This window comes from Panulirus ornatus, chromosome 73 (genome assembly GCF_036320965.1).
Source record: "Panulirus ornatus isolate Po-2019 chromosome 73, ASM3632096v1, whole genome shotgun sequence".
In the NCBI taxonomy this organism is placed as follows: Eukaryota; Metazoa; Arthropoda; class Malacostraca; order Decapoda; family Palinuridae; genus Panulirus; species Panulirus ornatus.
The window spans coordinates 1,976,250-1,990,281 of NC_092296.1; the positions used below are offsets into that span (position 1 = coordinate 1,976,250).

Genomic DNA, 14,032 nt, shown 5'->3' on the forward strand with positions numbered 1-14,032 from the left:
ACATATCTATCCCTGGGGATAGGCGAGAAAGAATACTTCCCACGCATTCCCCACGTGTCGTAGAAGGCGAGTAAAGGGGACGGAAGCGGGGGGGCTAGAAACCCTCCCCTCTCTGTATTTTAACTTTCTAAACGGGGAAACAGAAGAAGGAGTCATGCAGGGAGTGCTCATCCTCCTCGAAGGCTCAGACTGGGGTGTCTAAATGCATGTGGATGTAATCAAAATGAGAAAAAAGGAGAGATCGGTAGTATGTTTGAGGAAAGGAACCTGGATGTTTTGGCTCTGACTGAAACGAACTCAAGGGTAAAGGGGAAGAGTGTTTTGGGAATGTCTTGGGAGTAAAGTCAGGGGTTAGAATGAGAGGACAAAAGCAAGGGAAGGAGTAGCACTACACCTGAAACAGGAGTGGTAGGAGTATATGATAAAGCGTAAAAAAGTAAACTCTTAGACTGATATGGGTAAAACTGAAAGTGGATGGAGAGAGATGGGTGATTATTGGTGCATATGCACCTGGGCATGAGAAGAAAGATCAAGAGAGGCAAGTATTTTGGGAGCAGCTGAGTGAGTGTGTTAGTAGTTTTGATGCACGAGACCAGGTTATAGTGATGGGTGATTTGAATGCAAAGGTGAGTAATGTGGTAGTTGAGGGAATAACTGGTGTACATGGGGTGTTCAGTGTTGTAAATGGAAATGGTGTAGAGCTTGTAGATTTATGTGCTGAGAAAGGACTGGTCATTGAGAATACCGGGTTTAAAAAGAGAGATATACATAAGTATACATATGTAAGTAGGAGAGATGGCCAGAGAGTGTTATTGGATTACGTGTTAATTGATAGGCATGCGAAAGAGAGACTTTTGGAAGTTAATGTGCTGAGAGGTGCAACTGGAGGGATGTCCGATTATCATCTTGTGGAGGCGAAGGTGAAGATTTGTAGAGGTTTTCAGAAAAGAAGAGAGAATGTTGGGGTGAAGAGTGATGGGAGTAAGTGAGCTTGGGAGGGAGACTTGAGTGAGGAAGTACCAGGAAAGACAGAGTACAGAATAAAAAAATGTGAAAACAAAGGACGCAAGGGGAGTGGGGGAGGAATGGGATGTATTTCGGGAAGCAGTGATGGCTTGTGCAAAAGATGCTTGTGGCATGAGAAGCGTGGGAGGTGGGCAGATTAGAAAGGGTAGTGAGTGGTGTGATGAAGAAGTAAGATTATTAGTGAAAGAGAAGAGAGAGGCATTTGGACGATTTTTGCAGGGAAATAATGCAAATGAGTGGGAGATGTATAAAAGAAAGAGGCAGGAGGTCAAGAGAAAGGTGCAAGAGGTGAAAAAGAGGGCAAATGAGAGTTGGGGTGAGAGAGTATCATTAAAATTTAGGGAGAATAAAAAGATGTTTTGGAAGGAGGTAAATAAAGTGTGTAAGACAAAGGAAAAAATGGGAACATTAGTGAAGGGGGCAAATGGGGAGGTGATAACAAGTAGTGGTGATGTAAGAAGGAGATGGAGTGAGTATTTTGAAGGTTTGTTGCATGTGTTTTATGACAGAGTGGGAGATATAGGGTGATTTGGTTGAGGTGGTGTGCAAAGTGAGAAGGTTTGGGAGAATGATATGGTAAACAGAGAAGAGGTAGTAAAAGCTTTGCGGAAGATGGAAGCCGGCAAGGCGGCGGGTTTGGATGGTATTGCAGTGGAATTTATTAAAAAAGGGGGTGACTGTACTGGTGACTGGTTGGTAAGGTTATTTAATGTATGTATGACTCATGGTGAGGTGCCTGAGAACTGGCAGAATGCTTGCATAGTGCCATTGTACAAAGGCAAAGGGGATAAGAGTGAGTGCTCAAATTACAGAGGTATAAGTTTGTTGAGTGATTGGTTCTCAGTGAATGTAGGTTTGCGGCAGGGGTGTGTGATGTCTCCATGGTTGTTTAATTTGTTTATGGATGGGGTTGTAAGGGAGGTAAATGCAAGAGTCCTGGAAAGAGGGGCAAGTATGAAGTCTGTTGGGGATGAGAGAGCTTGGGAAGTGAGTCAGTTGTTGTTCGCTGATGATACAGCGCTGGTGGCTGATTCATGTGAGAAACTGCAGAAGCTGGTGACTGAGTTTGGTAAAGTGTGTGGAAGAAGAAAGTTGAGAGTAAATGTGAATAAGAGCAAGGTTATTAGGTACAGTAGGGGTGAGGGTCAAGTCAATTGGGAGGTGAGTTTGAATGGGGAAAAACTGGAGGAAGTGAAGTGTTTTAGATATCTGGGAGTGGATCTGTCAGCGGATGGAACCATGGAAGCGGAAGTGGATCATAGGGTGGGGGAGGGGGCGAAAATTTTGGGAGCCTTGAAAAATGTGTGGAAGTCGAGAACATTATCTCGGAAAGCAAAAATGGGTATGTTTGAGGGAATAGTGGTTCCAACAATGTTGTATGGTTGCGAGGCGTGGGCTATGGATAGAGATGTGCGCAGGAGGATGGATGTGCTGGAAATGAGATGTTTGAGGACAATGTGTGGTGTGAGGTGGTTTGATCGAGTAAGTAACGTAAGGGTAAGAGAGATGTGTGGAAATAAAAAGAGCGTGGTTGAGAGAGCAGAAGAGGGTGTTTTGAAATGGTTTGGGCACATGGAGAGAATGAGTGAGGAGAGATTGACCAAGAGGATATATGTGTCGGAGGTGGAGGGAACGAGGAGAAGAGGGAGACCAAATTGGAGGTGGAAAGATGGAGTGAAAAAGATTTTGTGTGATCGGGGCCTGAACATGCAGGAGGGTGAAAGGAGGGCAAGGAATAGAGTGAATTGGAGTCATGTGGTATACAGGGGTTGACGTGCTGTCAGTGGATTGAATCAAGGCATGTGAAGCGTCTGGGGTAAACCATGGAAAGCTGTGTAGGTATGTATATTTGCGTGTGTGGACGTGTGTATGTACATGTGTATGGGGGGGGGGGTTGGGCCATTTCTTTCGTCTGTTTCCTTGCGCTACCTCGCAAACGCGGGAGACAGCGACAAAGTATAAAAAAAAAAAAAAAAAAAAAAAAAGTTTGTTGAGTATTCTTGGGAAATTATATGGGAGGGTATTGATTGAGAGGGTGAAGGCACTTACAGAGCATCAGATTGGGGAAGAGCAGTGTGGTTTCAGAAGTGGTAGAGGATGTGTGGATCAGGTGTTTGCTTTGAAGAATGTATGTGAGAAATACTTGGAAAAGCAAATGGATTTGTATGTAGCATTTATGGATCTGGAGAAGGCATATGATAAGAGTTGATAGAGATGCTCTGTGGAAGGTATTAAGATTATATGGTGTTGGAGGTAAGTTGTTAGAAGCAGTGAAAAGTTTTTATCGAGGATGTAAGGCATATGTACATGTAGGAAGAGAGGAAAGTGATTGGTTCTCAGTGAATGTAGGTTTGCGGCAGGGGTGTGTGATGTCTCCATGGTTGTTTAATTTGTTTATGGATGGGGTTGTTAGGGAGGTGAATGCAAGAGTTTTGGAAAGAGGGGCAAGTATGCAGTCTGCTGTGGATGAGAGAGCTTGGGAAGTGAGTCAGTTGTTGTTCGCTGATGATACAGCGCTGGTGGCTGATTCATGTAAGAAACTGCAGAAGCTGGTGACTGAGTTTGGTAAAGTGTGTGAAAGAAGAAAGTTAAGAGTAAATGTGAATAAGAGCAAGGTTATTAGGTACAGTAGGGTTGAGGGTCAAGTCAATTAGGAGGTAAGTTTGAATGGAGAAAAGCTGGAGGAAGTGAAGTGTTTTAGATATCTGGGAGTGGATCTGGCAGCAGATGGAACCATGGAAGCGGAAGTGAATCATAGGGTGGGGGAGGGGGCGAAAATTCTGAGAGCCTTGAAGAATGTTTGGAAGTCGAGAACATTATCTCAAAAAGCAAAAATGGGTATGTTTGAAGGAATAGTGGTTCCAACAATGTTGTATGGTTGCGAGGCGTGGGCTATGGATAGAGTTGTGTGCAGGAGGGTGGATGTGCTGGAAATGAGATGTTTGAGGACAATATGTGGTGTGAGGTGGTTTGATCGAGTAAGTAATGTAAGGGTGAGAGAGATGTGTGGAAATAAAAAGAGTGTGGTTGAGAGAGCAGAAGAGGGTGTTTTGAAATGGTTTGGTCACATGGAGAGAATGCGTGGGGAAAGATTGACCAAAAGGATATATGTGTCAGAGGTGGAGGGAACGAGGAGAAGTGGGAGACCAAATTGGAGGTGGAAAGATGGAGTGAAAAATATTTTGAGTGATTGGGGCCTGAACATGCAGGAGGGTGAAAGGCGTGCAAGGAATAGAGTGAATTGGAACGATGTGGTATACCGGGGTCGATGTGCTGTCAGTGGATTGAACCAGGGCATGTGAAGCGTCTGGGGTAAACCATGGAAAGTGTGTGGGGCCTGGATGTGGAAAGGGAGCTGTGGTTTCGGTGCATTATTACATGACAGCTAGAGACTGAGTGTGAATGAATGGGGCCTTTGGTGTTTTTCCTAGCGCTACCTCGCACACATGAGGGGGAGGGGGTTGTTATTCCATGTGTGGCGAGGTGGCGATGGGAACAAATGAAGGCAGACAGTGTGAATTATGTACATGTGTATATATGTATATGTCTGTGTGTGTATGTATATGTGTACATTGAGAGGTATAGGTATGTATATTGTGCGTGTGTGGACATGTATGTATATACATGTGTATGTGGGCGGGTTGGGCCATTCTTTCGTCTGTTTCCTTGCGCTACCTCACTAATGCGGGAGACAGCGACAAAGCAAAATATATAAATAAAAAAGAAATTTAGAAAATATGGTGTAAGGTTAAAAATCAGTGATCTACTGTGACTTTCAGGATTACCATGTACTGGCCATTTTAAATCTGACTACAAACTCCCTAAACTAAACATAGAAAGGACAAGTTCATTAACCATAATGTTACTTGGGACCACAAAACAAGACAGATGCAGTGAATGAATCAATGACAAGCAAAGTTATTCTGAATGAAATGCAGCCAAGCACGAAGCCACTAAAGTGTTTTGTTAACACGGGTGAAGTACACATGGAGACATTCTTCTGTGATAAATTACCTAAGGAGTAAAGTAAATAATCAATTATAGTAATACTGTAACATTGTGGGAGCTTGTGTTTAAGGTCAACGGAAAGATATCAGAATATGTGTAAGATGTGAGGCTGTATGCACTAAACCTACCTCATGCAAATGGGGAAAAAAATGTCAGGGAAGTACACCTATGCCTTCCACCCCATTAACTGTCTTGATCACCTACGCCTTCCACCCCATTAACTGTCTTGATCATTGTAACATTACAAAGCTAATCAACTCACTGTAATGTTTGCAGGAAGGCTTTTGAGTATGAAAGAATTTTCCTCGACATTAGAAAAGTGAGCTCAGGAAATACCACTACCATCCTAATCAATGCTCACCTAAATATTACCATGCTAGTCCCCAATAAGTTGTGAGGGGTATGTGGAGGAATGGCACCAATGACTGATAACTGTTAAGCATCTGTTTTAATTAAGTCATTACAAATGCTATTAGTACTGTTGAAGTCAGTAAGATCAATAAATACTTAATCACATCTAAAGTCCAACTGGGCTTAGACATACAACCATTAACCACAGTTCAATGGCTTGCTGTCAAAAAAAGAAAAAAAAAAAAAAATCATACCTCAGTTTTTTTTCTTTTTTAATTCATTTCATTAACTTAAAAAAAACAAACCTAGGCAGAGCTCACCTACAGTACTGGCAAGCCTTTCTGGAGGAGACAGCTATCACACATTTCTTTTCGTATGGACAAGTAAAACCTTTATGGGCATTGTTCTGTACTGACCGCCTGAAGAAAGCCTTACACGAATCACAAGACAGTCCTCCAAAATGCATGGATTTTGCAACGTCCCCACACACACCACATGCTTTGTTTCCTCCAGGTCGACCAGGGCTGCGGAAAATCACAAACAATAAGTTTACACTTTTCATATGCTGACCACAGTAAAAATAAACATTCATCTACATACATTGAAGAATGCAATCAAAATCTGACAAAAAAGTTTACAGATGCACAACAGTAAATACAGTAGGCTACACACTGCTTTCTTTGAGCAAGAAACAATAGAATTTTACCAAAATAACTATGCTCTCACCACCTACTTAATACTGTGCTGTTATGCATTCCTAAAAGATGTTCTGACCTTGGGAACATGTACATCATATACAACTGTACTTTTAAACTTGTACCTACCTACTTATTTTCTTTTCCTTTTTTGACATGTACCCACAACGATATCAACCTTTAAAAGCTGGTACCCACCTGGCAGGGGAGGTGGGAGAGTCGCTGGAGGCAGGGGAGGGAGGGGAGTGTGGGGAAAGTAATCTCAGGGAGTGGTGGGCGGTCCCAGAGGAGTGGGAAGCCAAGCTGCCCCTGCCAACTCCTCCCCCGCTGAAAGCACCACCCCCCACCATCATGGTGGTCATCACTAACGTCTGCAAAACAAAGAAGAAAATAATATGATTTAATACACACCAGTAGAAACTTGAGTCAAGCTGCTGACCCTGGGCAGAACAGTACATGACCCTTGAGCACGAGCAGTATAGCCCTTAAGTATGCTGGCCCGGCCTCTGCCCTCACCCTTAAAGGTCAGTTAAAGGCCAGGCCATCATACCCTATGTATTGTGCTTAAAGGTCATACTGACATGCCCAAGGGTCATTAAGCATCTGGGATGTTTATTTTTTTAACAAAATTAAATAAACAAGACAGGATGTTGAAAACTGAACAGCATAAGAAAAACAAGGAAGCTTGTTGAATACATTTTTTGTTAACATCCATGTCAGTGATTTGTTCTAAAATCCATCAAGAAGGTTTCCTTGGTAATATCATGATAATGTACATTACATTTCTAGCCCTAACAGCGTATACTGTGCCAAGGCACTCCTAGCCCCGGCAATGTACATCACAATACCCCTTAACCCTAGTCTTGGCAGTGAATATTATGATACTTCTATATCTCAGAATCAACTAATAAACAGGCACAAAGTAAATGCTGTAGGCCAGGAAGGTGCATAAATTAGAGTGAAATGAACTAAATGAGAAATATCTTTAGTTAGAGGGACTTCTAAAGTAAGAGATACCCGTAAGACAGAAGCAGAAGCTAGAGTCTTACAAGGAGTTGGAAGAACCACTGATACATATGAAGACACACTAAACTTACCATGAATGTTGTGTGCATCCAAGGTGGAGCTCTGGTAATATGTACACAAGTGGGTAAGGCACAAGGTAAAACAGATAACAAAATATACTGGAAGTTGAGAATCCTTGTTCTACAGACTTACTGTAAGACAAAACCACTGCAACAAATGACAGTGTTGTAAATGATGTATGCAAATATATATCATCATCATCATCACCACCACCCAGCTCTGAACATATCGGCAAGAGGTGGGAATAATGATGGCATGGTTATGAAGCAACATAACTGGAGCTGATTTGGCTTATTATTTGGAGCACAATTTTCTTGTATCATTAAATGATTCCTGGTTACTGCTGATGTTGCACAATGAATATATGATGATATTCATTCCTGAATGATCATGAACAAGATTTACTTTATCAGTTATGTAGTAAGACATAAGAATAATGAAGTCTTTTATTTGATTTGACATGATAATGCAGACACAGTGAAGGGCACTCTCTTCTTATGAACTCTTCGAAGACCTGTTATGCTGCTGCATTATGTTACAGTTATCTGAATTTTGATGAAGTAAATATACCCTCAAAAGGAAATGACATGAATTGATTTACAATTTGGTGGGGAATATATATATAACTTCTGAAGTGGGATGTGACAGTAAGCCCTTTGGGTATGACAGCCTAGAATTCGTCTTGACCCTTAAAGTCAATCATACTCTAGAACTGTCCTTAAAGTCAATCATACTCTAAAACTGTACCATCATGCTTAAGGGTTGCAACATAAGTGTTAAATGATCATACTGCTGTTCTCTACCACTCGGCTCAATGGTTGTACCACTGTCCTGTTGCAGGTTTATTAGTCTACCCATTGAAGCTATTGTAACTTTTTTTTTGATAAATAAAAGTTCCAGATCTTTAACTGAAATCAAACACCAATTTCCAGCTGAATTCACCAATTTCTGGATGGGATTCTCTCCTATATCCTACACCTTGAACAAGGGTCTGCGGTTCACCTAAAAAATTATACTTCCAAAGCAGTAGAACTTAACCAAGCAGTAAAGCTAATTTCCATGAAAAATCTATCTGCTCAAATAGAGATCGTCAACACCTTTGATATCTGCGAATATCTATCAAATTACCAGGTCATCTAGCCACCTCTCATGGGATTTGTTTCACAGCAACAGGAATCATCTTGTTAGCTCACCATTGTACCCTCTATTCTATCTTTTTTTTTCTCAAGTTGTGAAACCAAAATTGGACAAAATTTCAAGACAGGGAAACACAATAAAATTTCTGAGTGAAGACATTTTCATGAAAGCCAAAGCTATGAAGCCAAGATGGTAATTATAATTATTTGGGCTTTCTGGGTCAATATATTCAGGCCCTACATTAAAATGTTTTCGATGATACAGTGGCAGAAGTAGGGTCTTTTGGTCGAGGTGGTGTGCAAAGTGAGAGAATCAGGCAGAGTGGTTCGGTGAAGAGAGAAGAGGCAGTGAAAGCCTTGTAGAAACTGAAATCTAGAGGCAGTGGGTTTGGGATGGTATTGTAGTTGAATCTATTAAGAAAGGGGAGGGGGGGGGGTGATTGTGTTGCTGACTGGTTGGTAAGGAAATTCAATGTATGTATGGATCATGGTGAAGTGCAGGAGGATTGGCAGAATGCATGTATAGTGCCACTGTACAAAGGCAAAAGAGATAAAGGTATGTTCAAACTACATAGACATACGTTTGTTGAGTATTCCTGGAAAACTGTATGGGAGGGTATTGACTGAGAGGTTGAAGGCATGTACATAGCATCAGACTGGGGAGGAGTAGTGTGGTTTTAGAAGTGGTAAAGGATCAGGTGTTTGCTTTGAAGAATGTGTGTTAGAAATACTTCGAAAAACAGATGGATTTGTGTGTAGCATTTATGGATCTGGTGAAGGCATATGATAGGGTTGATAGAGATGATCTGTGGAAGGTCTTAAGAGTATATGGCTTTTGTCAAGGGTGTAAGGTAGGTGTACGAGTAGGAAGAGAGGAGAGTGACTGGTTCCCAGTGAAGATCGGTTGGCGGCAGGGGTGTGTGATGTCCTCAGGGTTGTTTAATTTGTTTATGGATGGGGTGGTTAGGGAGGTAAATGCAAGAGTTTTGGAGAGAGGGGCAAGTATGCAGTCTGGTGGGGATGAGAGGGCCTAGGAAAAAGTCAGTGAGCACCTCAAAAGACAATGACGTATATCGATATATATAATGACACGTTACCACTCACCAGACTTAAGCTGAGGTAAACTTCAACGTTTACACTCATGTAAACCTATTGTGTAAACAATGTTTGTGCCCCTGTAAATATGGCTTACATCCTTGCAAACATTGAAAATATTGCAAGCGGCATTTACATTCGCTACATATTATTTACACTCGTGTCATAACTGGTAAATTGATTCCAATTCACGATCATGTAAACAGTGTAAACTTGTAAATTAATTCACACACTACTGTGAACAACATAACATTCTGGAAAACATTGTTTACAAATGTAAACGTTTGTCTACACCCGTGCAAATGATGATGCCCTTTCATCCCAGGCAGGTAGAACTCTACAGCCGTGAAATCAGTGGTAAGGCTTTCAAATGTACAAAGCGGAATGTTTACAACGCCTGCCCATCTCTGACCACAGGTGTATGAATTCCGGCCAGAAATGGGGGCCGACAGGTGCCTGTCTGGACACCTGCACCCGATGCATAACTATACGGCATGTTATCAAAAAGAAATATAAACTCGAATACTTCATACAGGATGGAAAAATAAAAACAGGTGCCCCGGTCACGAAGGGGTGATAAACACGTGTGTGTGTGTGTGTGTGTGTGGGTACACGGGTGCAGGTGCAGTGGAGTACTTATTATTTCGAGTAGATTTTTGCCTTGTAGGAATAGTGTGTTCACTGCTTGGGACAGATGGATGGATGGATAGATAGATAGATAGATAGAAAGACAGATAAGACAACTTGTATAATATAAAGGTCCCCACGTGAAAATCTAAGATTAAGAAAAACGAGAGAGAGAGAGAGAGAGAGAGAGAGAGAGAGAGAGAGAGAGAGAGAGAGAGAGAGAGAGAGAGAGAGAATGGGCCAGCGCCCGGCAGCAAGGGCCTGGCCAATCTAACAACAACAACAACAACAACAACAACAACAAAGTTTCCCCACACAACAGGTAAGTTCCTATCTTCCTCCTGGGGGGGGGGGGTTAACGAGAGCGAATTACCACGAGGCTTAATTGCTGCCAGCGGGCCGACGCGTCGCTGAATCTCCAGCGGGAACCAACAGCTTTCTTGAACTGTGTGTGTGTGTGTGTGTGTGTGTTCAAAGCAGGAAGACCACTTAGCAGGAAGTAAAGTCAAGTCAAAGTCCAGGTCATCTGTGGCCAAAACGTCGTACCGTGGTGATCCCAGGGGGTCGTACCTCCGTGATCTCAAAGCCCGTAAGGTCGTGCTCATACGTCGTGCGGGGCGGTCGTGCTCACGGGATATCTTATCCCCCCCCAGTGGGCGTGCAGATGTCGTACCGCGTTTCCTTAACTCTAAATGCTAATGCGATGCCGGCTGCTGCCGACGTATTTGGGCTACGAATCTAGTCCATGAATAGACCACTTGCTTAACAGCACAATGATTTCAGCACAGCAACAGAGGTTTAATTGTGTCATTATCTGTAACAATTCTCTTCATCCAACTACGGATTCACTACATATATATATATATATATATATATATATATATATATATATATATATATATATATATATATATATATATATTGCAAGAGGTTCGATTTCCAGTTTTGTTCGATATTCTTGCTAGTGTGAAGACCGTCCCGTCGTATAGCATACTAGAAAAAAAAAATTGAGTTGCCAGACTTCGCTATTGCCAACTGCTTTAATGTGTTGACTCCAGATTAAATTGTGGGGCTGTCACAAGAGCCAGCACAACCGCCGGGGTTTTATAGATCCTATCCTGAAATAGCAGTTTGTTACCGAAATAAATGAGAAAGAAAAAGAAAAAAAAGAGTACGTGCGCACCCCGATCAGCAACACTCGCGCTCACAACGGGTACAGTCAACTCAAGTTTCTATCTTTTGAATGTTCATTTACGCGTAAGAGTTAGCCAACGATAAAATACACCTCTTAGGTGTATCATACGTTAGCGTTGTTCTAGTGCTAGGCTGGGGGGGCCACAGAGTATACTATTTACCTCCGTGATGAAGGAGTGATGTCAAATATGCTGCGTGGTGGTGGTGTACCAGACGAGAGAACACATTGTAAAAACACTAGGTAGGAAGAGGGGTCTGGCAGGCGCCTTTGACACGCACTTATACTTTCTCTCAAGACTTCATCGGATTTCTCTGTTACGTGGCTTGTGATCCTTTCGGCCTCAAACATTAAATAAGGCCTTGGTGTTATGTATGATTAGGGGGGTATGGAGGGTGTCGGGCCCCCCCCCACCATGAGTGTAGAACCCCCCCTCCTCTCCCCCCACGTCTTTTTCCCAGCCTATGGGGTCGAGGTCACTTCGACCAATCGTTACAACCACCGTCACAATCACTGTCATTATAGATGTCATTACTAATTGTCATCATCATCATCATCATCATGGGATGGTAATCATCACCCTTCATATAGTATACCTCCTGCAGTATACCTTATATGACGTTATACACACCCCCGGGGTGCAGGGCGCAGACCCTGGGAATATAACCAGGGGGACGAAGAGCATCATAATACAGGAGGGAGAGACGAACACATGAGGGGGCGCTAAGTAGATGGGCTGGGCCTCCCTCACGGGGCGGGGCTGGGGCTGGGGCGGGGCTGTGAGGTGGGGTGTGTGGTGGGGGATGATCGCTAATATAGATAAGCAGGGAAGGTTCATACACACAACGGTAACACAACAATAACAATAACAACAACGACGACAGCGCTGGCTACAGTATGTGGATCATGTAATGCCACAGAGAGAGAGAGAGAGAGAGAGAGAGAGAGAGAGAGAGAGAGAGAGAGGAGTTTAATGAAAGCCTCGATTAAAGAGTTTCAGTTGCCCAGGTCCAATGTCGGGTAACGTAGGAATATATATATATATATATATATATATATATATATATATATATATATATATATATATATATATATATATATATAATATCAACGGGTCATGAATGCCACTGATGGAAACAGGTGTTACGTTATCTCTTACAGCGCCAGACACACACACACACACACACACACACACACACACACACAACACAAACACAAAAAAAAAAAAAAAAAACAGGTGTTTTAAGTTCACGCCAACACACAGGTACTGTCATGGCCTCACAACCTTCCTTTGATAACGAAGAGACGATGATTGATTCCGTGAGGTTATTTCTTTTTTTTATGTAAAAAGTGATGGAAATATATGTTCATATAACGTGCGTGAAGATGAGGAATATATGCTTTGTGTGGTGATGGTGACGATGAGAAATACGCTTGTGTGACGTGGGGTGGCAATGATATATATATATATATATATATATATATATGCGTATGATATCCTAAACTTTGACCTAATCCTTACAGGCTTGCTCAATTTACAATAATCTTTTCCTTAAATATATATATATATATATATATATATATATATATATATATATATATATATATATATATATATATATATATATATATTACAATGAAAAGATGTAGCTTCCACCGCCCAGCGCAGCCAACGCCTTACGATAAGAAAATGACGTGCGATCGCAACTATGAACATTGACGAGGGAGAGCCACGATGGAGATGGGGTGCGAAGGGGGATGGAGGAAGGGGTGGGAGGGAAGGAGGAAGGGGTGGGTTGGTGGGAGGGAAGGGTGAGGGTAGGGAGGCTGGCTGGCACCGCTACGCGAACACAAACAAAAATATAAACTGGTTCAGCCCAGAAGGAAACCTTGAAGGCCAGGGTTCGTCCACCTCTCCATCCAAGGTTCCTCCGTCTTCATGATAACAAAAAAAAATAAAATAAAAATAATAATAAAGGCCAACAGATGAACACAAAGGAAAGGTCGCGGGGTCAAGCCCGGGGGGGGGAGGGGGTTGCAAGAGAAAATGGGACGTGTGCTCTACTGGAAGACGATGCACGTCTCTTGCCACGACGGTACGGCCCTTGAGTACGACGGTACGACCCTTGAGCACGACGGTACGACCCTTGAGCACGACGGTACGACCCTTGAGCACGACGGTACGACCCTTGAGCACGACGGTACGACCCTTGAGCACGACGGTACGACCCTTGAGCACGGCGGTACCACCCTTGAGTAAGATAGTCTAACATCTGACATGACCTTCACAGCATCTTATAATACAGTCATTTTCTTAAAAAAAAAAATCATTTCCTTTATGGAATGGAAAATTCGCTAACCTGGTATTGAATATTTCTACATACGAACTGACGAATATATATATATATATATATATATATATATATATATATATATATATATATATATATATATATATATATATATTCCTATGAGTCCACGGGGAAAATGAAACACGAAAAGTTCCCAAGTGCACTTTCGTGTAATAATCACATCATCAGGGGAGACACAAGAGAGAAATATAACAGTCAGTTGATATACATCGAAGAGACGAAGCTAGGACACGTCAAGAGCTAATGAACAATGGCGTCATGTGCACACATGCAATCTCTGGTTGTCGCATACAATAACGTTCACACACTCCACATCCTGCAGTACAAAGGCAGTGACACACACACACAAGTTCACGATGACCAACGCTATCCTATATATATATATATGTGTATATAGGTGTTACCGGACTCCACCTGCAAGAGGTTACGTCGTCGAGTATGGCG

The 14,032-nt window shown here is 42.3% G+C and overlaps 1 protein-coding gene across 3 annotated transcripts in view; it reads right to left on the reverse strand.

The window, feature by feature from the left end:
* The window catches only part of LOC139748380 (uncharacterized), a 130,841-nt gene that overhangs the window by 20,101 nt on the left and 96,708 nt on the right, over positions 1–14,032 (reverse strand). For all 3 annotated transcript variants that reach the window (XM_071661496.1, XM_071661493.1, XM_071661494.1), the window contains 2 exons: positions 6,279–6,451; positions 5,706–5,909 (listed from right to left, as the gene is read on the reverse strand). In XM_071661496.1, the coding sequence (XP_071517597.1) occupies positions 5,706–5,909; positions 6,279–6,442 (368 nt within the window). In that variant the 5' untranslated portion in view covers positions 6,443–6,451. The remainder of the gene's footprint in view (positions 1–5,705; positions 5,910–6,278; positions 6,452–14,032) is intronic.